We start from the raw sequence: 25595 nt of genomic DNA, 5'->3' as shown, positions 1-25595 counted from the left end.
TGCAATCCAAAAAATAATAAGTGAATTTATATCAGTTTGGCCACTGACAGGAAAAGAGACAGCAATTTATCAAATCAATTCAAATTTGTATTGAAATATTTGTTGCAATGCTCTTTTGCAAGTCTCGTTACAGATGTTTAAAGAACAATGTTAAAACCCGGTGTTTGACGTCACAGTGATATTTATAGCGTCACACAAAATTTTGGGGATATTTAGTTTCCGTAGTGGTTTGGTTTTTAAATTGCAATAAATTACAAATCTCACGGAAAATTAAAAAAGTTGTAGTTTCGATAGGAAAAGTTGGGTTCCATTTTTTTGACCTGTGTCATTTAAAAATATCTGGACAATTGGTTTTATTAAAGATTTTGAATTAAAACAAAGACACTTACCCGCATTATCAAATTCGCCGCAGTAATTTGGAGCCGAGAAAAGAGTAACCAATTGTCGTTTGGCGAAGAATTCATAGCCGTCTTCGACGACTTGATGAGCTCGGCATATTAGATCAAAGTCATGCTTTTGCAAGAATTTATTTACCACCTGAAAAAAAATGAATTGTTAAAAATATTTTCTTAATATAGTTCTTATATTTAAAAGAAATGCTCTGTCTACCCACAAAATTTAACAGATAAGACTACGTATCGACCATGCAATCAGTAGTAGTAAGTTATCTCACAATTTATTGTTTAACATTAACCTAGTTTCATTTAATAAACAATTTCACTGTTAAAAAAATCTGAATATGTCCTTGCGATATGCATTTTACGTTGCCTATCCAGAATGCGAGTTGGAAAAGCTTACAGGTTTGAATTAATTTCATTTAAAACGAAACTGCATAAAAGTTTGTCTTAAATATTTGTATTTCTTATTTTTAAAAACAAAAATGCGAAAGTAATTTATGAATGCAAATAATAAAAGTAAATAAGGGAAAAAAGTATCTCATCAATCGGTTCATTGTCTGTGAAGAGTTGTTTGTTGAAAGTTCACACTTTTGCATGCACTAAAAAAATAAATACATCTGTTTATACCACCTACACGAGATCCACATGATGTAATATTATGAGTCACATTCAGAACAAATTAAAATTAATTGTTCAAACTGATTACCTACAAACAAAATTTAAACATAAAATGAAATAACCAGTATTTTTGTGAAATCCAATAAAAAACAGCGAGGATAAGCATTATTATTAACCTTAAATGAACTTATCAAAACTTAAGCCCTGTGATGTTTATCAATTTCTTTAGGATTACTTTGCGAAACAGTCGCTGACTTTCATTGATATATAATATACACACACACACATCGCAAAAGAAAAGAAGATTGATGACTAAAAATATCAACATTAATTAGATATGCTATAAAATTTGATTGAGTTTTAATAATCGGTCTGGTGATTTTAAAAATTGCAAAATTATGACAAACAAATTTGTTTGTTAATAATATTAAAAACAAACTAAAACCTTTTGAGGGTGTAAGGTTAGGTTATGCAAACACACATATGCAAGGGTTATCAATGTTTTGAGTCGTGACTTCATATATGAATGTACATATGTATGTATTTGAGAGTTTGTTTACTCCAATTTGTTTTCGTGTGTTGTGTTTTTGGTTGATTGCACTTGTACTATATTTTGTTTTTCATTATATTTATATTGGTTAATCTAAATTGATGCTAATTAATTTTTCTACGTATACAAAATGCATTGTTGAAATATGATAACAAATTAAATAAATTCATAATTTACAACTGAATGCGAACATCATTTTCTCAAAATGTTTATCTTCCGGCTAACTGCCAACAAGGAAATGATCAAAAGTCTTTCTTTGAACTTGAAATTTTAAGCTTCTTGAGGTGCTCCTTTATTTTAACATGTGTCATAATTTCACAACTCTGAACTTTAAACTTACAAAAACATGCTTCGTAAAGTTGTATACAAAAAGTACAATGTTCTAGTTTAAGTTATAGCGATATTAGAAACAAAAACAACTTACCTCAGCTCCAAAAGTGAAACTAACACCACGATCATTTTCACCCCAACCCATTGTGTCCTTATCAGGATCGGACCATAAAAGATCACATAACAGTCCTTGATCTGGTACATCTGTCGGCCGCATAATACGCCTAATTTGCTCCATTGACGACAAATCAGGACTCAAGCCACCATGGCAGCAGAAAATTTTCTCATCAACTAAAACCGCAACAAACAAAATATTCGTTAGAAAAAGATTGAATAAGTCATACAAAAAAAACACTCTTACCAATAGCTGCAACTGGCAAGCAATTGAAGCAATCTGTAAATGTCTTCCATAACTTGATAGTGTAGCGTCTTTTGCATTCATCATAGAAACTATAATGTACAAACAAAAAATTTAATAGAAGGTTTATTTAAAAACAAGTTAATTTTAGATGGAAATTGTGTTAAGTCTTAATGAAAATAATCACAACTTCTAAGAATTTTGTAAATCAAAGGTAATTTTAAGTGTACTTACCCATAAATTCTGTTTATGCTGGCACACTCATGATTTCCTCTTAACAAGAAGAAATTTTCTGAATATTTAATTTTATATGCAAGCAACAGGCATATCGTTTCCAAAGATTGCTTGCCACGATCAACATAGTCACCCAAGAACAAATAATTTGACTCTGGTGGAAAGCCACCATATTCAAAAAGACGCAACAAGTCATAATACTGTCCGTGGATGTCACCTGAAAAATACAAATAAAAAAATCAATTAAGAAAATGATATTAAGATTCTCAATTTTATTATAATAATTAAATACATTTAAAGAAGAAACTAGTGTCTCTACATAAAGATGATTACATTGAGTTTAAAGACTAAAAAAGTTATTATTTTTTTTTTTCTAAAATGTATATTGAACAAAATTATATTATTCAGTACTCATAAGTCTAGTACGTTGCTAAAAACAAATTATTTAAAACAATGTCTGTGAAAGCCGACAGAGACAATACCTAACAATTGAGAGCATGTAATTAAAGACTTTGTTTGGGGTTGAGTTTTCTATTTTTTTTTTTAATTAAACATAGATCATAATCACTATGACTCTTTTTATTGGATGAGCTTAGGTTGGAATATTGTCTTGAGGATAATTATGACCCTACTAAAAAAAGAGTGTGCTGTCTTGTTTGAAATCTGATAATTCACAATTGTGATGACAATATGAAGTCACTTTCTTCTTCGGTTAACAAATTAAGAAGAACAAATTAGGTTGGGGCATTTTATGTTCTCCATTGTTGCTTAGGGTCATGTTTACACCATCAATTTACGATAATAATGTATACCTATATTCACCTTAATATACATATTATAATGACTCAATTGCATGGAACTCAAGTACACAGATGTTTATATTTTTGTTGATTTTTGAATAAAGAAATGATAAGATAAGACTTATTTCAATTAAGATAGTAGGTACACACAATGTCCACAATAAACGAAAAATTTCTAAAGGTGAAGTTTATTTCAACAACTGTGCTAAAATTGACGAAGACACGCTAACTTATTCCATTGATGATGTTTAATAATTGACTGTTTTGCATATCTCACAAGCACGAGTACACATGCACGATTTAGGCCCAAGTGAAAATCTGTTATTGAATACAAATTATGTACCAAAAACTCACCCAAATTATAATGTACCAAGGTAAATCAGATAATTGTTATGCAGATACATATGAGCAAAGGTATACAGGTATACACTTTTGTATAATTATTTCTTTTTTAAACAATAAATTATCAATGATCATGTTTGGTTCTTAACAAAAACATACTACATACTCAATATTCAAGATTTACTAGAAGTATAACAACTAGTGGTACATTGAAAAACAATGGTATTAGTTTTTTTATGTTCACAAATAAATTGCTTGCCTTTTGTCTAGACACTACAACACTTTTCTGCTAACTCTTTCCTCCCTCCACATATGTTTATAGAAATGCTAAAAGACGAAACCCCAACCTAAGCTAAATTAAAAACGCTTACAGGAATAAATAATATTTTTTAACTAGACGCTGCTGCTGCCGTTTTCCACATGGTGATGGAAATATGTTTATTTTATTTTTAGAATTTATTGCGATGGAATTTTTTAACCAAAACAAAACAAACAAAAACAAATTCAAATATCTACGAAACAAGAAATTATATTGGCAGTGATTTGCACATTTTGGAAAAATAAAAATTAGTATATTTATGGACTAAATTGATTTATGGTATTGAATGTAAATGAATGAAAGTAGGTACATAATGTATTTTATGATTTATCACACTGATTTATACTTCAAATTGGTTCGATTGCAAAGACGTCAATATAATAATCATAATCACATTCACATCGATTTTCATAGAACGTACCTACCTAACCTATCCATACAACATTTTATTCAAGTGGAAATTGTGAAATAGAATTTAAGTAGAATTTTTAATATTTCACGTACGGTTACATACAAATGTAAAACTTATGTAATGTACTTTGTATATCATACCAAAATGAGTAATTTATAAAGGGAATGTACGATATATTACCAGATTGTTTGGATTCGATTGCATTCTTAGGTAATAACACTGGTCGACAAGGTTTTGTTCCTGAAAATCAAACCGCATTTTTCAAATCAGTTTTGACAGTCTTAATGCAAATTCAACTTCAAAATTACTGTATGACGTAACATTTTTGAGACATTTCTTTTTAAAATTAAAAAAAAAAAACAAATACAAGACTTTTGAACCTTTAAAGTTGAAATGTTTATAATATTTCTGGAAAATTTTGAAAAATCTTTGTAAATTGTTGGGTTTTACTTTTCTCAAATAAAAGAAACACTGAACCGTTCGTGGTAAAACGGTTTTCAGCAAAAAAAAAGGCATTATATTAGATCTTGTAACGAATCCTTCTTCTAAACAATTCTATGATATCAAGTTTATAATATAATGTATTAAAATATATAAAAATGCTAAAAACGGGTATTTTCAAAAACTTGATTAAATAGTTAAAATCAAAGTTCGGATTCCATATCAGAAATACAATTTAACTCTTAATTTTTCAAAACCTTAAAAGCGTTAAAAATCAAGATTTACCAAAACTTTATATGGAGTTGAATAAAAACTCTAAAGTAATGAGAATTTCCAGAAAATAAGTAAGATACTAAAATGATTTAAACAATATCTAGAAGACAAAAAGTTGTACTTTACAAAATTATTATAAAATTTATTGTTAAGTTATAAGTTGTGTTTTAACATAACCTTAAAACCCCCATTGTTTTAATAGTGCAACAGCAAAAATAATACATAATGTACTTTTGTCGTCCAGTGTTATTGGGTTAGTTTATTTCATTTATTGAAGAAGGTAAACATTGTTTTCGTTGGGGAACGTATTTAATGTTCCCATCGTATGACAGGCGAAATGTGCTTTAATTCGTAAGGTAATTAAAGCAAGACATGGATTAGTATACATACTACATATATGAATTGAGTGAAAATCATAGTTTTTGTTCATAATGTTTAAACTAAATTTAAGCCATAGACACTACATTCTGACTCATTCATTTTAAGTTTTACGATTCAATCTCAACCAAATTATAAATGTATGAACCATACTTGGCGAAAAAGCAATTTTGAATGCTTACACACTATTTTCTACATTCATGGTATTCATGCAACGTGGTAAGCTGACAAATTGTGTAAAATTATAAGTTAACACGAGCTTAATGCTCGTTAATTGAATCAGCTGTTCGTTTAACGTCAGATATTAAATAACCAACATTTTTATTTGCGCTCACAAAAATGATTTCGTTTTTTATAAGCTCGTGCTCGTTCAAAAGTTAATATTCAAACATGCCAAAAATAGGAAACAAAAAGAAATTAATTTAATTATATGAACAAATAACTTACAATGATATATTCATTTCACAACTATTCGAAGAAAATGTTTATTTGAAATTCTTGTAATTACAACTTACAATGACATAGGCAAAGTTTACCAGAAAAAGTTGGATAATTGTATGCACCAAAATGAAACTAAATTGTGTAAATCATTTCTCATACAAAATTTGACACTTCATTAACCAAATGTTAAACTTTAATTTCTGTTCACTCACACCCTCATAAATGTGCATACATAAATAAAAAATCGATTATAATTATAAATCGTTTTTATATTGTCAAGCGTTTATTTGGCTGTTAGCCTACAACTAAAATAAAATCTTTCCAATACTAAAAACAAAATCCAGTATAAAAATATTACTCATCTTTAAATTCATTTCAAGTGCAATACTTTAGATGCACTTTTATAATGACTTGGCTTGGGAAGTTCGGTTTTCACTTAAATCAAAGGAAAAATTATGAATGTAGCTTTAAATAGCTTTGATTTAAAAATTGTTAAGATGAAAAGAGAAATAATATATACAATATACAATATACATACATACATGTGTACTTAAAAAGAAAATACAAAATACCTTGACCTACCCTTACTAAAAGTCTTTTTCGATTGTAAAATAAATTAACGTAATGCCAAAAGCCTATAAAATATATTTATAAGTGTTTTTCATTAAAGCTTGCCTAAGAAAGGCCTACACTTGTCATGTCAGATTTGCAGTCGAACTAACCTAGCCCAACTGCACAAACACAAACTGTTTGTAAACGCCATCAGGCAGATATTTTACATAAATATTTACATATTTTATATGTAGATTGTAAATACTTTTAACCACAACCAAAATACAATTTAATCAAAATAAAAATATTATTCTGTTTTTGTTCTATGTGCTCATTTATTAAAATGGTTTATAATTTTTGGATCAATAATAATTTTTTAATTGACCATCGCGAATAATTTGAATAAATTGCAACAAGATGACAGTAAACAAATTGACCGAGTGAAAGCTTTGGTCACAACAGCAACTGTCAACTGTCTATCTCTAAAAACATGCCACCTCTATTTTTCTAACAGAGGAAAATTCTAGCAACGACAGACAAACAAAAAAACGCACAAAGAATTTTATAATGTGCTTGGCGGCTCCTTGGGGGTGAAATAAATCACAGGTAAAAATAAATCTAGACAAACAATTAGAGTACAGAAAAAAAAGTTGTTTATTCTTTTCACGAACTTATGCAAGCTGTTGGTATGTTGAATTTTGTATCTCATTTGTTGAGTTAATCAGAAAAACTAAAGATTATTTCGGATTTTACCCTTCAGGTCACAATTAAAGAGGTCTGAAAAAAGAAAACATCATTACGTCTTTCTGATTTTGAGTTTTTTTTTTTTTTTCTTTGCACTACAGAGCTTAACTTACATTAACAACAAGTCTGACGACAGACAAATACCACCACCACCACATGAACTGTACATTAAACGAGATTAATTAAATTTTTGGCTGCGTCATCATGGTGTAACACATTCAATCTATCCAAACTTAAAAAAAGACCATGAAAGCTACAAAAATGTAAACTGCTTCATCAGAATATGACTTTTCAGAGTTATTTTTCTTCTTACGTTCTTTTTTTTTTGTAAACAGAGCTGATTTTGCTTTAATAAAAAAAAAAACGAAAAAAAGGATTTAAGAATTACTTAAGTACATTTTTTTTATTCAACAACAAATTGTTTTGTTTCATTTTTCAAGCCAGAGGAACGTGTGTGAGACTTATTTTGCTAAACAATTGTTTATAATTAGTTTACTTTAACAGGTTTATTCAGATAAAGAAATAATAACGAAGCAAAAATAAAAATCTTTGCTTGTTTCTATTTTTTCAAAAACATTTTAACTATTAAATAGAAATTAAGGAGAAATGTATACAATTGTTGGTAGACAATAATTGTATGACCTATCGTCAAAAAAGATTTAATTTTATATTACGATTTCCATTTGTTTTTACGAAATATTGAAATTATAAGTCACATAATCAACATTATACTGAAGTTATAATTTGATTAAAATTTAAATTTGTAACAACATACGCTAGTTATGTTACTGATTGAAACAGAATCCTAAACAATTTTGGAAACTTGTAAACTAATTTCCGTGAGTCATTTGTTAATAGCCCTGAATTAATTGATGAACTTCCTTTTCGCAAACTAGATGTAGTCAGATCCCTGTGCTACACAGTAGCACCTTTTATCCCTGTTCGTTGCTGACTTCTCAGCCGGTCCCAATGGTATTCCCCCGATAGTGTTAAAAAAGTGTAGTAATGCTTTAGTTAAACAACTAACGTCAATTTTCAAACTTTGTCTTAAAAAATGCAAATTTCCCTGTATATGGTAGAAGTAATTTTTAACACCAATTTTCAAGAAATGTAACCAAGGTATATAACAAACTACAGGCCCATTGCTTTACTAAATTGCTTCAGCAAGTTGTTTGTGAATGTATAGCATTTTTTAGTTAGAATCTAATTTGCGAACAGTAACATGGTTTTGTGACAAAAAATCTCCTCACATTCACAAGTTTGTGAAGTTGATTTTGTAAGCACAGACTTTTCTAAAGCTTTTGACCAACTTTGACACGGAATTAGTTTATTTAAACTTAGAGATCTTTTCCACCGCTTTTCTTAGCTTGGTTCAAATCATACCTTGAAAACAGATCCTATGAGGTAATATTTAAAAATTGTGTTTAAAAACCTTTTTGTTGATCAATCTGGTGTTAACCAGGAAAGCCATTTGGCCCTTTTTTGTTCATTTTGTCTATAAACTATGAATCGTCATGTCTGTCCTAAAGTGAATTTCTCAATTTTGCTAATATGAAGATTTTAACGACATTAATAGTTTCACATTTTGGTGGGGGAAAAACAGCCTTACCATGAACCCTTTAAAATGCCAGACCATAACTTTTACTACAAAAGGAATCGGTAGTGTATTTGATTATAGTATATAACATCAAAAGCTCTGTCGCGTCTTCACTTTTAAAAAATTAGGTGTTCATTTGTGTTCCAAGTTAGAATTTACACATCACATTAATTTTATTGTCAATAAGACAAGTTCTAAGTTTGGTTTCATAAAACGCTGGTCAAAGGAGTTCAATGATCTTCTTTTTTTTGTACAATTTCCATTTTCGTCCTTATCTTGAATATGCTATGTAAGTATGGACTCCCTATTACGAAATTCATAAAAAACATGTTTTATATTCCATATAATTTCATTCACGTTGCCCTAAAGGATCTTCCTTGAAGCTATCCTTATCATCCATCTACCACCCTATGAACATCGTATTCAATTTTTTCAAATCTCTCCATCAAAGGCGTGTCAATAATGACTTAATATTTCTTCAACAACTCATTTATGGTGAAATTGATGCACATTATTTGCTAACTGAGGCGGAACTTGTCACCTGCGTACATTTGATTTTATTCATATTGACTTCTATAATACTAACTATGGGAAGAATAAAGCTTTTAGTAGAATGAGCATTTAATATCGATAGATTTAAATCTAAATAAGGTGAGCTTAAAATTGTTTAGAACCAAAACTCCACTATCGTAAACGTCTTTATTTTTTTTTTTTTGTAATAGTTCATGTAAAATGTTTATTATGTTTTGTATTTCGTTTACTTATGATGAGCCTCTGATCGTAGTTTGACACTTGCTATAAGCTTACTACTTTCTAAAAATTCTGAATGTAAAAAAAGAGTGACACGACCACTTAGTTTGCTTTCTATATAAAAGGTACCAAGAATTACCCCCCTTTTCCTGTCAACATCATTGGTAAAAAGCATGCGGTTGTGGTTGAGTTTAATGGAAACCAAATTGTTTATATCCAAACTGACTAAATGGAAGTTTTTGTCTTAGGCGTTTTTTATTTTCTTTTAATAGTATTTCTTTTAAAATTAAAAAAATACAAATATTTTCGTTAGGAAAATTCCACCAGAAAAAGAAATGTTTTTAGACAATTCATCCTCCCACACATTAAAGTTGTTTTTACGTACATATTTTGTTTAAATTTCACCAAATGTTTTGTCTCGTATTATTCTTAAATAATTTTGTTATAGACCTACAGTGGTGGAAAATTAATTAGAAACGAATTTTTAAAAAAGGTTGTATCGAAATATTCTTTAAAGTCATTGTTAAAAATATATTTTTTTCATTCTTTTGTTCTTGAATTCATTTCAACATGAACAAAACTTAAATATTTTTACAAATAAAAGCTGCATGTGATGCATGTTATTAATTAACAAGAAAGTTTCTTTTCAGTTGGAAAAATAATTTAAAAACATATTTTAGTTGGCATTTCGATTAAATCTAAAACGAATTTGAAATGATCGTATGCATTTTCGAATTTTGTCTTATCTAAAGCTCTTTTTTAGTAGTACCCGTGGCATGATGGTTAGTGCGATGGACTGTTAACTTAGAGTGTCCGTATGGGACCATTTAGTTAGTTGTAAGTTATGGATAACTAGGCTAGTTTTATGAATTTTTGTCTAGCTTTAAGATGGGTTTAAGAATGAATGAATAAAAATGAATTAAAAAAAAAAAAAGTGCGATGGACTGTCATGCGAGAGGTCTTGGGTTCGATCCCAGCCTATGCCAACTAAAGTTTCTTTTCACGGGTTCTGCCTCTTGCGAGGAATTGACAATTTCCCCAAGAGTTGTTCTTGTCTTGAAAAGTGCTTTCTCAAATTAGCCGTTCGGATTCGGCTTAAAACTGTAGGACTCCCTCATTTCTGACAATAGCACTCGTACACATAAATTGTTAAATCTTGGAGAGTTGTAAGTCACTAGCCCCTAGTTCTCAACGGACTGTTGTGCTACTCAATTTATTTTACTATTTTTTTAAATCCACTATTGGGTTTGAGAAAAAACTGACTATTTTATAATTTAAAAAAAATCCATAATAAAAAAGTCTAATAATAGTTATGTTTAACAAATAACTTAACTTGCCATTCCTATTGAATAGTTAATGTAGGCAAAAAGTATTGAAATAAAAGGAATAACTTTTTCATTTCATCGTTTCTAATTATTTTTCCGCCACTGTATTAAAAAAAAATAAACAACTATAAAAATATTACTTTTTGACTTCTGTTGGCTTTTTTTAATCGGCAGTAAATATGAATCCAGTTTAAAATTTATGATTTTAAGAATTTTATATCTTAAATCGTGTCCTCATTCCTATTTCATTAATTGTTGTTTTTTTTTTTTTAAGTAACCATGCAAACGTTATTCATTTTGAGATAGTGTAAAAATTATTTAAATATCCGACTCCTCAGCCTACATCTAATTTTGCAATAATAATAATTATAAAAAAAAATGGTAAACATGTTAAACTTGCTCGTGCAATATTATTGATTCAAATTACAATTATTTCCTCTCAGTAGGTATCTATATTGAATTAATTATAAACAACTTACAAAAAAAAGATCTTACAGTCTTCAGTTGTACACCCAAATTGATTAAGATCTTATATTTCATTTATTTACTCTTTCTATACGAAAAATAAAAAATACTTATGATGATGAATGAATTCAAGGTTATTTGAATTAGACGTGTTGTATGTGGCTGTTTATTTTGTTTGGGCTTTGATGGATGCGAGAACAATTTGGCTTTATATCAAGTTCAAGTAAAAATATATTTTGTAGGTTTTTAATATTTTTTCACCAAGTTCATTAAGAAATTCCTTGATTTAGATCTCCCATGTCTGTCTTTTGGCTATAATTTTTTTTTGTAGATTAGTGAAGAAATAATCGGAAGTTTGTCGGAATTGTGGTTACTTCCAAAAATAGTAACTTTACAATAATTTAGAGCGAAGAAAACCCAAATAGTATAAAATGTATATATTGAGCATACAAATCCAAATCCTACAAATCAAATTAAATTTATTTTGTTTTCTCCTCTCTTCTTGGCTGTAAGAAAATTGACTGTTTTACACTTTTGAACTTGGCCTTTTCAGGATTAAATTACAAGATTTACAAAAACAGAAAATAGACATTGTGAGTCCATACAAATATCTCATACTAAATAAATATTTTACATGTTTGCCTTATCACTCCAATCTCTTTGAAACTGCGTATGAATACAGAAAATGGGAAGGGCATTAACTAAACATTTAATTGACTGTCCATCCTATATACCGCCGCCTACGCTCTAAGTTATTGGAGTATAACTATTCAATAGCCTATTTTATCGATTTTAAAGTGTCTGATTAAAAGTTGGATAATGCTTTTGAAAATTTTCGTTTAACATGCACCACAACTATGATATAGTTTTGTTTACCTGAATATATTTAAGCCTTGGAGATGACGGTCACACTACTATCGCCAGAGCACCGGCTAAATTTCTGTGTGCCCTATCCCAATAGAATACTAATAAATAATAACAACAACAGCACATTCAAACAAAATATATATACGTAAAGTATTAATCAACATTTCCGCAAAACAAACCAGGGGAAGATAGCCTATATACTTTTTTTATTGAAACATAAAAAATCTATAAATAATTTTATTCAATGTGTGTCTACAAAGTTTATTGTTTTATAAAGAAAACGCAGCTGATATAAACAAGGCCAAAAAACTAAGCAGTGGGTAGTAAAAGATGATATATTATTTTATAACCAAAAAGAAACAAGGAAATATTAATGTACATTTATTTAAAAACAAAAATAACCTTCAAGAATGCAACTGAAATGAAACGTTTAAATTGTGCATATTTTATATGAAAATAAACCACGCATTATATAAATATATCATCACACTTTTTCTTTTATTTTAATTGTTTTGTATTAATATTATGTCGGACAGTTTCTTTCATTGATATTTATTATTCACAATCTGACGTTATTTGATTTATAAAAGGATAAATAAAACAAGTCTTGATAACCTTTTATAAGATATGAATGTATACCTTTTAATATTTCTATGTCAATCAGTACTTATCAGAAAAAAGAAATAAATAATGAAGCTGGTAGAAAAATAACGAATTCATACAATTTTTCTATTTGCTTATCATAATCATTTTCTATCGCGTGTAGCGAAGCCATTTTAATTATATAGTTCGTTGGTTTTTTGTTCTAATAATTATTGTTTTTAGTTTACAAAGTTTTAGTAATACAAATGTGTATTCAAATAATTTATTTAACTACAAAAAGAAACTATTATGTGTTTAAAAAAAATACCTATATATTTAAAGAAAATCTGTCAATCTTTCTCACCTTAAAGATAGAAAAGAAACAAAAATAAACTATAATTGGAAAAATTACAAAAGCTAATGGATTCAATGCATTTCAATTACACCATCACAACTTTTGCACACTCTTTTCGACCGACAATGACAACGTGTTTTTCAAATAATCATCTAGTCATGGATGTTTGTAGTGATTTTCATTTCATAGTTTTTGTTATCTTGAGAACCGATATATTTTATATTTTCCGACCAACAAGAAAAATTCAATTAGCAATAACAATTCATCCACATGCCTATACACAAGTATACAGTTTTTTCTTGTTCGTTGTTGTAGCAAGCATGTACATATGTAAAAACGTAGTTCAGTGGTAGTCCTTCTTCTTTTTTTTTCTACTTATTTTATATCTTGACTGTCAACAATCATCCTTCAAATTAGATTTTTGTTCTTTTTTTTCTGTTTTCTTTCTCAATTTGCAAACACATAGCTGTATACGTATTTATGTACGTGTCTCTGCAAAATAACTCACCTGTACTCGTGACGATATACAAAAGTTATAGTAAGTAGTACGTCTCTTTTTAGAAATGAACTTGGATCAAATTATTGTCCAGAAGCAACTACCTACCTACTCACGAAGCACTAGGAGTAAAATTTACTTTCAACAAGCTAGGTACATAGCTATACCTGCTCGTATGACAAAAGTAAAAGAGCAATAATGACTTGTGTACAACAAGGGTAGGTGTATTAAGTCAAGTTAAGCTACTCTAACATTACACAAGTGATATTGATTTTTTTCTCCATTTTGAAGAATCCTGAACGTGAGAATTGTTGAATGTGACACTTTATTCTCTATAAATAAAACATCACAAAAGCAATAAAAACATCTTTTCTTTTAAACCCGAAGAAAAATAACTTCACATGCATTTCTTAAAATATATCATAAGAATATAAATTCTCTAGTGTTTTTACATTAGAAGCTGCGAATTTTAGAAAATCTATATACATAGGTAGTATGTACCTTCTTAAGCACAACATAGATGTACTAATTTGTATGACTGCGTTCAACGAAAAATTTCGTGATTTAGAGTCAAATTAAGTCATGATTATTTTAAAAAAGAAACAATCCAATAAAATTGCACCAGTCAGTTTTTTTTTTGGAAATTGAAACTATGTTCGTTTCATTTTAAAGGGTGTTTTTAAGAAGAAGCAATATGGCAATTTTCATCAATAACGTCCCGAATATTCTCTTATAAGGAGTCAATCGTCTCGGGCTCATCTCCGACTTCACATTTCTTCCAAAAAAAAATAGTTAAATCGCATGATCTTGGACATAAGCCTAGGACGCTAGATAACCGAACCTCTATTTTGGTAATAAATCTTTGAAGTCAAGGCATAAAGGACTTAAGTCAGATACTGCTTACACGTGCTCAATAAACTTACATTAATATCAAAACATAAATGAATTGTTTGGTCTTATTGACGGAAGACTAAATTAATACAATATTTAGCAACTGTTCTAGCCTCAAGTTGTAAGTATTAAATGAAAGAGACAAAAAAATCCTTTGCACCAAATCAAAATGCAATTTTTAGAATTAAGACCATTCTACCTTAAAGAAACTTGCAAGATTTGCAAATATTTTGTTGATGAGTAAAACTTTTCATTATCAAATGGCAAATCAAATTGATCAAAACACAAAGCAGATACATGTCTAAGAAACACCCGTTTCTTGTTGTCAGTTAAGTTTAATTGTGATCAACGTTTTTATAAAATGTTCATTGGGTCCCGATTGAAATGTATATCCTAAGTAGATATTGACATCTTTATAATTCCCGGAATGTATTTTCAACTTTGATTTGAGAAAAAAGAAGAACCTTCGTAAACATACAACTGCACAGATAAAGACAAAAACTTTTTTAAACGGAATCTTAAGGATTCTTGAAAACTATTTTATATGAATATTCAAAATAGATATAATATGTATGTTTATACGTATTGTTTCTACAAGAGAAAACAAACAAAACTTTATCAACTGCTGGAGAATTCCCTACAAAAGTTCCAACTCAAATACAGAGATTAGTTTGTTTAGAATTGTTGAGAAATTTGTTTTGTAATTTTTATTTTTATAAATAACAAGCAAGTGATGTTGAATGGTACTTTAAAAATAAGTAGATAACAGTGCCCGACAGTCAATAGTGCAGCTTTCTGTTTGCAGAACCTAATTTATTAGTTAAATTTCTGTCGTTTTTTTTCAGGCGTAGGTACATACATTTAATAATCCTGTTTTTCGTCTTAATTTAGAAGCAATGTTTTGTGAGCTACATATTCATATCTTATAGGTACATTCATTTTATACACACATTTTAACACTAATTATTAGATCAAGGACAATCATTTTTGCTAATTATCCTACTCCACGCATTCATAACATGCAAAGAACTATGATTAACTCGTCTTAGGACTTTTTCTAACAAAATTAAATGAAAATCCCTAATATGTTTATTTTTATGATTTTTTATTAATAAAATAAAAATACTTACCACATATTTTAAGTGGAGCTTCCAATTCTAATAGAATTGGCTGTGAAAGAAAAATTTCTCGCGATTTAAGACACAATCCACGGATTTCGGTTTCTGAAAGTTGGACATTTTTTCCAGGTCTGGCACCACGTACTGTAAAGTAAAAATAAAGTTAAATCAGATTTTTTAGGAAAACTAAAGATTTATACATTTAAAAATGAAAAAGTCTGGATTAGCAATAATTTTGTGAATGTTATTGTTAAATACAATGTTTATAAACTATAAACAAATGTTCACCAATTGTAATATTAATGTAATCCTAACCTTTGGTAAATTCTGGCAACTATTGTTGTGATTGCTCAATTTGTATTAATAAATGAACCTTGGTCCTTTGTGTCTACAATTATTCTTTTTTAGGATTAAGAGACGGTTAATCTATTAATAGTTAAATTAGATTTAAGTTTATAATGGAACGCCGCAACATGTATACATAATTAAATACTTTGGCAACGAAACTTTTATGGCACTCTTAGAGCTCTTGTTTTGACAACAAATAGGTACCTAAATGTAAATATCTTACTATGGTACCGTGTAGCCAGGCTTGCCACATTTGCCTTTTTATCGGAAACTGAGCTATATTTTCCCAAAATTGCCGACGAAAAATAAAGAATGGAAACCCAATAATATTTTTGGGATACCTATATTTAAGTAGCCCAAATCTGATCTTGGGCGATATTTTTCTTTGCACTTATGAAAATATGATATAAACATAACATTTTTATCAAGTTGTTAAAGTTCATATTATAAATAAGCTAAAGCTACAAGATTGTTTTTAATATTATTATTTTAGCTACTTTTCGGGCTGATTTTGGGCTATTGAGCTAGTTCCAGATATAGCAACCCAGAGTTTACATACAAATGTACGCTTCGAGTAGGTAAGAAAACTCTTGTCATGAAAAGTGCTTTCTCAAATTAGCCGTTGGGATTCAGCATAAAACTGTATGTCACCTCTATCTCTGAAATAACTTGCACACAGGTTGAGTGTTGTGAATTAATAAGCCCTAGTTCTCTGTTTCCCACCTAGTTTATTTTATTTTAAGAAAGAAACAACACTGATAGATACAACCAACTTCCTCTTATCCTCTTGTATGAACTTAGATTATTAATCTATTACCAATTCATAAGTATACTTCCGAATAAATGCATTACATTAAAGAACTCAAAAGTTGCTTTATTATTTTGCAAAGATTAAATTAACGCTCTATACAAATTATTATTCCTTCTCACTTTAATTATGCCATTCAATTAATATTATCTTTTTGAAAACCTTAGCCTCACACAGCCATCAGGTTGTCAGTCTTTGTTCATTCTTTCAACAACCTGTCCGCTAATTGGATCTAGTTCAAGGCACTTTATTTACTGAGGTTTTACTTATCAATTTCTACTTGTCACCAATATGTGATCTCTTATAAAACGAAACAAAATAAAAAGTGATACACCAATTAGAGTTTATTAAAAATAAGGTATTTAACCGTTGTACGTCAAATTATATCAATTTACTCTTGTTTGTACTTGGTGCCGATATTAGGTTAAAAAATACCGACCGACCTACGAGATTGTGGGTATGAGGTGTAGAAGAAATAAAAATTAGTATTTCTTTCCCGTTCCTTCACTCCCAGCAATGAATCTCCCTTTTTATCTTAAGCAAAACCTATGTACACATCAACAACATAAATGTAGGTATATAGCAGTTTGGCATCATCGCATCGCCTAGATAAAATAAAGGTAAACGGCGGAATACCAAGACGGGCAAGTGGTAAGAAGAAAGCGGCTCCAAGATTCATGAAGCATCATCAAGCTGACTAGATTTCAAAAATGTTTATTTCTTTTTTAAAATAATAATAAAAGAAGACGACAGCGACTCAAAGAATAATACAAAAAGCAGATAATGCGTAATGCGCGTGTAGCCATATTTTTTATTCGCATCTTCTTGGTGTTCGCATGAAAATGGGTTAACTCTCTTAACTCTTAAAAGGCTCCTTCCGTCGTTGTCGTCGCAATCGCAACGTCAAACACTTAGGCGTTGGCAAGACTTTAGTTTTTTTCTTTTTAATATTTAATAATAATAAATACATTTTCAAGAATAAATATATAAAATAAACTCATAATTACCTTCTAGAAGCCGGGATATTATGCTATCGATGTTCATTAGTTCAGCCATGTTACTTCCTTTCTAACAACTACTGTTTCAGGCCAATGAAGATTGTGATTCTCGAAAGATGCGGCGAATTTTAGTTTTTCTATTTCTAGTTTAGTTTTATTTATTCACACACGATTTTGCCGTTATGTATTAAGAGTCACAATTCACAGTATGCGTTGCCTGTGTCAACAGAGATGCAAGAAAATTCGATAATTTATAAAGAAAATATATAAGATTTTAAGTATATAAAACTTTCATTCGCCGTGGAAAATGGAAATTTTGATTTTCTTGAGGTTCCTGTGCAGCGTTTCAGAGAAAAATATGTAAAAAAAAAAACAATAATCTTTTTACTTCATTGGAAAGCAATTACTCCATTGTGAATGATTAATTCACTTTTTTTTTGCTTTAGCATTGGAATTTTTTTCTTTCTTTCTTCCGAAAAGTATGGATTTTCTTCTTTTCTTCCACACGAATATGCGTCACAATTTTTATAGAATCAATCAATATGATTGATTGGGTTTAATTAATCTTAGTATTTTAATGCAAATTCCATTAAATTCTTTTCATCACACGCGCAATTTTTAGTTGAATGCGAAAAGGAAAAAATATTCTTCACTTCGCCCACACGGTCATCGAAAGAACGACGAAACGAAGACGATGATGGATGGAAGATGGAACCCTTGGAAATATAAGAAAATTGCTTCTTTGCACGAACAACAAAAATTGCGATACGGCACAAAATTGAAATGGGACACGATACGACGAAAGTGTAGAGAATTTCCAATACCAGCTAAAGAGAGACAACTACATCCTAATTGGGAAAAATAATATTTTCATCTCTTTCAAGAGGAATAAAATGGAAATGAAATTGAAAATCGTAAACGCATTTTTTTTAGTGGAAGAAAGAAAAAAATCCGATTTTTTGTCACATTAAAGATTGAATTTTAGAACTTTGCGTATAAATTTTACCTAAAAGCACTTTCGAGAGATGTTAGCGGATGGTTTTTATCATTTTTAATGAAAGAATTTAAGTTTAATTTTATTATTTTTATGGAGGAAAATTAATTTTGTTCACCGACAATTTCTTCGTACAGGCGGATAAAAGAGAACCTCAGAACAGAAATGGCGGCGATGTGCCGAAGTGAAGTGAACGCGTTTTATTCAGAGTTTTCAATTGGAAAAGTTGGGAGTGGAAAATGAACTGGTGGAATAGGATAGAATTGGAAGTTTTATTGGAAATTTTAATGCGGTGGATTGCGTTGAGCACCGTTGGTTGACGGGAATTTTGTTTGGAAGTGCTTTGTTAAGCTGGAAACAAGTGGTGTTGTTAGTAAATAAATGGGTGTGTTCGCAAGTGTTTGATTTTCGGTGGTTTGAAATGTTATTCCGGGCTAAAGTTGAACCAAGGATTCAAAACTTATGTAAGAATTTTCGTTTATTTAGATGTACATATCTGCATTTGATTTCTGAAAAAAGGTAACGTAAAATTAATGTTTATGAGATAAAGAAAACGCAGAACAAGCAGTGCAGGTGAACATGGGCGTTAGATCTTTTTACCCAAAACCATGTCGCCCAAATTAAAATTTTTTTTGTTGTTGTACGATATTTGACATAACGCCTCAATTACTTATTGACATAACATCCAAAAGATGTCATTTGGACATTCTAACAAAGTTTTTATTTAATTTAGGCATAACGACATTTTAAGTTTTAAATTATATTTCCTAAAAGCAAACATTAAACAAAACAAATGTCGCCTAAAACTTGTAACGTCAAAAAAGGTAAAAAAATATTTTTGGCTTTATTTCACTTTCAAAAAGCGAAATAAGGTACATTTTCAAAGTGAAACAAAACGAAATGGTTTGCTTGCACCCAGCATTATAGCGTAAACAGTAAAATATGTGTTTAGGGTATGCTGACCCCTGCAACCTCCCTGCTGTGGCTCACTTTAGGATTTGAAATAGGAACGAGGTTGTGTGCGTTATGGCATTTCTAACTTTAGGAGTTACCTACTTACCTCATTGGAAGTTGACTTGGGTGATATGACATTTAATGTAAGATCTGTTTTTCGTTTTCTTAGAAATATTTTTTGTGGTGGTACTTTTTTTACGATTTTTTGTCATTTTATGTTTTCGGTTATACGTCGTTGGATGATAATGCATAAGAAACAATAGAAATCATAATCGTCGTAATGGCCAAAATAAATTTCAGAAAGCCCAATCCCTACGTCATAAAACCCAAATTCAAAATTAAAAATTCTTTTGGTTAAAATGACAACAAACAATTTTGGGAGTTCTTTTATTTAAAATTTATTAAGGCATAACGTTTTTTTGGGCTTTGTGCCCAAACATGTTCTTTTTTATAGCAGCATCTACGCTTGCAACAGTGTTCCCAGGATACTACAAGTGTAAGAAAAGCTTTATAGTCTTGTTTATTTTAAAATTATGTTTTGTTGCATTAATTTTCAAGTATTAAATGCACACTTCCTTTTAATCGTTAGGTTCATGTTACTAATTTCAATATTTTTCTTACATTTAGTGATATAGTTTTTCGAATTTCAATGCGTTTTTACTATATTAAGAATTACAAGTAAAGGTAATTTCAAGGCTATGAAAAGATTTTGTGTGCATAATTTTGGCAACGTTTATCTTTTAAAGAACTGAGAGCTATGATTTTCTTGAGCTACTTAGTCTATCAGTTCTGCAGAATACAATTTTTAATTAAAACCGTGAACAATAATGCATCGGGTTACAATCACTGATTAAAGTTGATAAAGTAAACGTCAACCGAAATTGAAGATTATATTTGACTTTTACCACATATATACGAACCTTTAACCCTGTTTGAACATCATTTCATCCAAAAGACATATCATATGAAGATATAATTTTTAATTTTACTTTTTTAAAGATCCTATATTTTTTAGCATCGTGCTTTAAGCTTAACTTCTAAGTTCTATCAGTTCTGCAGAATACAATTTTTAATTAAAACCTTGACCAATAATGCATCGGGTTACAATCACTGATTAAAGTTGATAAAGTAAACGTCAACCGAAATTGAAGATTATATTTGACTTTTACCACATATATACGAACCTTTAACCCTGTTTGAACCTCATTTCATCCAAAAGACATATCATATGAAGATATAATTTTTAATTTTACTTTTTTAAAGATCCTATATTTTTTAGCATCGTGCTTTAAGCTTAACTTAATCATAAATCGATTTTTATTTAGTTTTAATTTATTAATATAGTAATAATTTAGAATTTTCATCTCATTTGGAAGAAACGGACGAAGAGAAATCAATGACAACAAAACTAATACATACATACATTAAAATATATTAAAGGCGGGTCGATTTTAAAATTAAATAAAACAAGTTGCATTCGAAAGGTCCATATAATACAATTCAAGCTCCAAGAAGTTTGGTTTCAACTTCTGGGTCAGTCAGATTTTGTATATGGGTGCAGGCAAAATTTAGGACGTAAAATCCATCATATTGTGGTCTGCGACAGGTCAAGTTATTGTAAAGGACGGGGAATTGGCAGCCTCGGATTCTGTTGCAAACTTTAACGAACAGCGGAAATGTTCTCGCTAGATCTTTCGTCTAGTTGACATACGGTTGTTAGCTGATTGTTCACGGACTCAATTTGAAAACCAAACGTTGAATAGTCGACTTGAAAGGACGACGCTATAACTTGCCATGAGGATATCTTTTTAGTAAATGATTAAAATAAGATATTTTGACAGATAGTATGGCCACCACGAGCTGTCAAAATCAAATAGTCTCAATTGGAAAAAAACCTTACATATGAAAACCCTCGATAAGTTATAGTCACAAATTATAGAGACAAATGTTATATTTAATATTTATATCTTGAGTATGTATTTAAATTATGTACCTCAGAATAATCACATGATTTGCATCACATATTAGTCACTTTATTTAAATATTCAAAACTCTGCTATTGCTTTATTTTAACCCTGAACTTCAACACAAATATTGTGTTAAATAAATTCTATATATTTAAATTTCAATAAATTCCATTGGCACCGAAAAACTTATACGAAATATACATAGTTGAATAACCTGATGAAAAAAAATACGTATTGAGAAATAGAAATACTTACTTTAATATCTTAAATGCGTTTCTGATACAAAAGAATATATTTAATTTTATTTTTTTACTTTAACAAATTGAATGGAATATTACCAGCAGCGAGATACTTAAGAAAAATGAGAATCTCTCAAAGATTCGACGCTTCTACAAAAAAAGGCTTGCTGTTGAACTCTTTTGTTTTCATGTGTAAATCGTTAAGATGAACCTTTTTTTTCGTAGTTCAAAGTCATGATTTATATAAGGAGTGAATTAAATTAATTGCAGTAAGGAATTAAAGTATACAATGTTGAGTTACATATATTCTCCTCCTTTATAGTTTGTAGAAGTTGTGGGATCATGTACGGCTTAACTTCAAGGAGAGTTTAATCAATTCGGATGCAATAACCACAGGACGTCAACAGGTTTAACGTTGTTGTTTATATTTTTTCTTTACTTCCGGAACTTGTTTATTGGTTTAATATTAACAACTCTTCGAAGATAAAGCTTCATCATGATCGTCGTAAACAATGGAACGCATAATAAAGAAGAATATTTTAGTGACCTTTTGTGGGATTGTCTAGAAGTTGAGGAATTTGGTCTTTTTTTTGAAAGAATGCAAGGCCAGATACAGGTGAACAAACATTATAGTGTTTGTTAGTTTTATCAATGTATTTACATATGTTTCATAATCTTATTAATAGTAACTACTTCAAATATGAAAACTTTAGGTTTAGACTCGCAGTTGCACAATAGAGTTCATTAGTTTTAGAGATCTAGTTTAAAAATAAGTTCAAGCGAAACATAAAAGCGTAGGCGGAGAAGATGACTACAGTAGTGTCAAGTTTGCAGAATTTCATATTCGTCAGAGCAATCTTGAATTAAAAGCATGCTTTGACGGCAACAATGTTTATGTTATTTCGTCGAACTGAAATGAATTTATTGAAACACTTCAATAAATCTTATCGTTTCCAAAATTGGACAACACTTTCATTAGGTAGATCCTTTAAAAACATGCATACATTTTGTTGCATTCACAAATTGATTGCAATTGATTGACATTATCACTTCTGTCTAGAACGGAAGATGTAACTTTTAGAAGGCTTCTGGATCACTGATCTCTATAATACTCTCGATATACACTTTAAAGTATAACAGTTTTTACAGTTTTTTTGATTCAATGTGAAGATGACATAAGAGTCACATAATATTATTCTTTTATAGTTATAATATTAATATCCGTTGAAACAAATTACTTACATAAATTGATGTTTTGTGAGTCACTTTTACATTTCCTTTATGAGAAATATACTGAACCAAAAATAATCATCTCCAATTGAAGGTTCAAGCGCCATCTGCCAGACGCCGCGCCATGACTCCATCTGTCAATACTTACATTATGTTTTGTTTACGTATATATTTTATTATACTGTTATACAAAAAGCTCTTTTCGACTATCCAATATATTATAGAGATCAGTGTTCTGGATCAGCAAACTAAATCTTAAAATTACTTTAACAAAAAAAATTGGTACATTTGAGAAAAATTGCAAGTTTCAGGTAAAAAAAGTTCTACAAAAAGAGGCTGGGATGTGACCCACACTGATAACTTCCCATTTGCTGCCGTTTATCGATTTTTCTAAAAGTTTAACAACATTTTGTATAAGATTTAAAAAGTTTGAAGTTCTTTGTTTGTTTTCAAGATATTAAGGCTGAATACCATTTTTTATAAGTTTTTGTAGGTTTCTTAAAAAGGGAAAATTACAATTTTGGCAGTATTTTTTTTAAAGATAAGTGATCTTTTTTATTCGAATTATATCAATTAGGTACCAACCCACAATGTTAAATATAAAATTTAATTGAACGAAATGTTTCAATGTTTTGAAAATTGCTATCGTAAAAAAACTGCTGACAAAAATATTTGAAAGTCCTTTCTGTATCTTTTTATATTATTATCTGTAAAACATAATTTATTTAATGGTTCTTGAGATATGACTTTCGAACCTTATATTTAGATTCTAGAAACGTTGAAGAATGTCAAGTTTTAGTGATTCCACAAATCGGAAGGAGTATAATAACTTTTTTTTTAAATACACTATGTCAACGAGCCATATTGTTTATTATTGCGTTGGGGTCAAAATACTGTATGGTTCATAATACTGTATTTACTCAAAATTCTGCATTTCAAAATTCTATGTATCAAAATTCTGTAATTTAAAATGCTGTAAATAAGGCTGAAAAATAAGAGTCGTTTTGATAATGTAAAAAAGTGCGCACTTTTTACATTCTTTTACATGAAGTCTTCTTAACATAATCAACAAATCCTTCCAGTGTTATACAGTATTATGAAATACAGTATTTTGAAATACAGTTTTTTTAATTTAAAGTATTTTGAAATACAGAATTTTAACCATACAATATTATGACCAAACAGTATCATGCAGAATTTTGAGCACAAAGTACTTTAAAATACAGCATTTCAACCCGCTCGCTGACTTAATACTCATCTTTATTCTTATTAATTTTAAAATTCAAAATGTTATTTCTACTTGTTTAAAATAACAAACGATATTTAGGGTGGTGCAGCAATACGTTTCATTGCTGAGATACAAAAACGAACTTGAAAATTAGAAGTAAGGCTACCCCTAACCAAAGTGCAGAACCTCACCACGCTTTATTGATATAAGAAGATTTGACTGCTTGATAATTCTTTGGCATTCGGTAAAAAGTTCTCAAGTTCAAAACGGTCTCCTTGTCTCTTTCGTTTAATACTAACAAACTTAATTTCAGAAAAACTGCAAAATATGGTATTAATGAAGTTGTTATTAAGACCTTAAAATTCATCTTTATTTTTATATCAACGTATCAAGTACATTGAGCCCGTGTTCCCAGTACCTAACTAAAGTCCTTTGTGCCTAACGTTAAAGAATTATTAACTAAATGTATTCAAGGTACATTAAACACGCTTACTTATGTCACGTACAGGTACCTACACTTTTTCAGGGAACAACAATTGTTTTAATGTATCTCACACAATTCCACAAATGAGTTGACAAGTCACATTTAAAACTATAACTCACAAAAGGCTTAACAAAGATTAAAAAGATGTGAGTTAATGAGGTAAAAACTTGAAAAAAAACTGTCATAATTTCGTTTTAAATTATAAGTGGAAATACATAATAAACCATAAACCATGTGTATATCTAATAAAGTTCTAGCAATTAATCAACCATACCAAAAAATTAAAATGATCTTGAAAAATCTCCATTCTTCTATGCCTCCATACAAAATTGGTAATGGCTTATTTAAAGAACGTGAGTCTGCGGCTCCGAGGTATGCGAAAAAAGAACAAAGACTCTAATAAGTCATAAATGTCGCCGAATTATGACAGATATCTGTCAAATTTTCAATGCCAAGCAATAATGTAAAAAACCAGTACTTCGATGAAAAAGTTAGATTTAAATGTTTATAGCAAAACAAATAATGTTTTCAACTTCCGCTTGATTTTATTTGATATTTTTTTAAGAGAATTCCAATGGCAAAGGTTAGCCTCACAAAATGCTTTTGGAGATATTAAATTTCAACAAGTTCATCACCATCACCATCATCAACCAATGTCTTCAAACCTTATGCAACAGCATCTTGTATGGAGGAATTCCAATGCTATTGG

At 29.5% G+C, this 25595-nt stretch overlaps 1 protein-coding gene across 6 annotated transcripts in view; it reads right to left on the bottom strand.

The window, feature by feature from the left end:
• Nucleotides 1-18970, bottom strand: part of LOC129941043 (serine/threonine-protein phosphatase alpha-1 isoform) — a 29683-nt gene extending 10713 nt beyond the window's left edge. For 2 of the 6 annotated variants that reach the window (XM_056049588.1, XM_056049584.1), the window contains exons 1-6: nt 17800-18483; nt 15649-15780; nt 2489-2705; nt 2258-2346; nt 1991-2187; nt 390-537 (exon numbers count right to left, since the gene is read on the bottom strand). In XM_056049588.1, coding sequence (XP_055905563.1) covers nt 390-537; nt 1991-2187; nt 2258-2346; nt 2489-2705; nt 15649-15780; nt 17800-17848 — 832 coding nt within the window. In that variant the 5' untranslated portion in view covers nt 17849-18483. Of the gene's footprint in view, nt 1-389; nt 538-1990; nt 2188-2257; nt 2347-2488; nt 2706-15648; nt 15781-17799; nt 18484-18796 lie in introns of those variants that run through there. The other 4 variants (XM_056049586.1, XM_056049585.1, XM_056049587.1 and 1 more) reach the window with 4 other exon arrangements.
• Nucleotides 18971-25595: the final 6625 nt, after the last annotated feature.

The sequence above is a fragment of the Eupeodes corollae genome, chromosome 1 (genome assembly GCF_945859685.1).
Source record: "Eupeodes corollae chromosome 1, idEupCoro1.1, whole genome shotgun sequence".
Taxonomy (NCBI): domain Eukaryota; kingdom Metazoa; phylum Arthropoda; class Insecta; order Diptera; family Syrphidae; genus Eupeodes; species Eupeodes corollae.
Note: the sequence above shows the minus strand (reverse complement) of the source record. Positions and strands in the feature narration are given on the sequence as shown.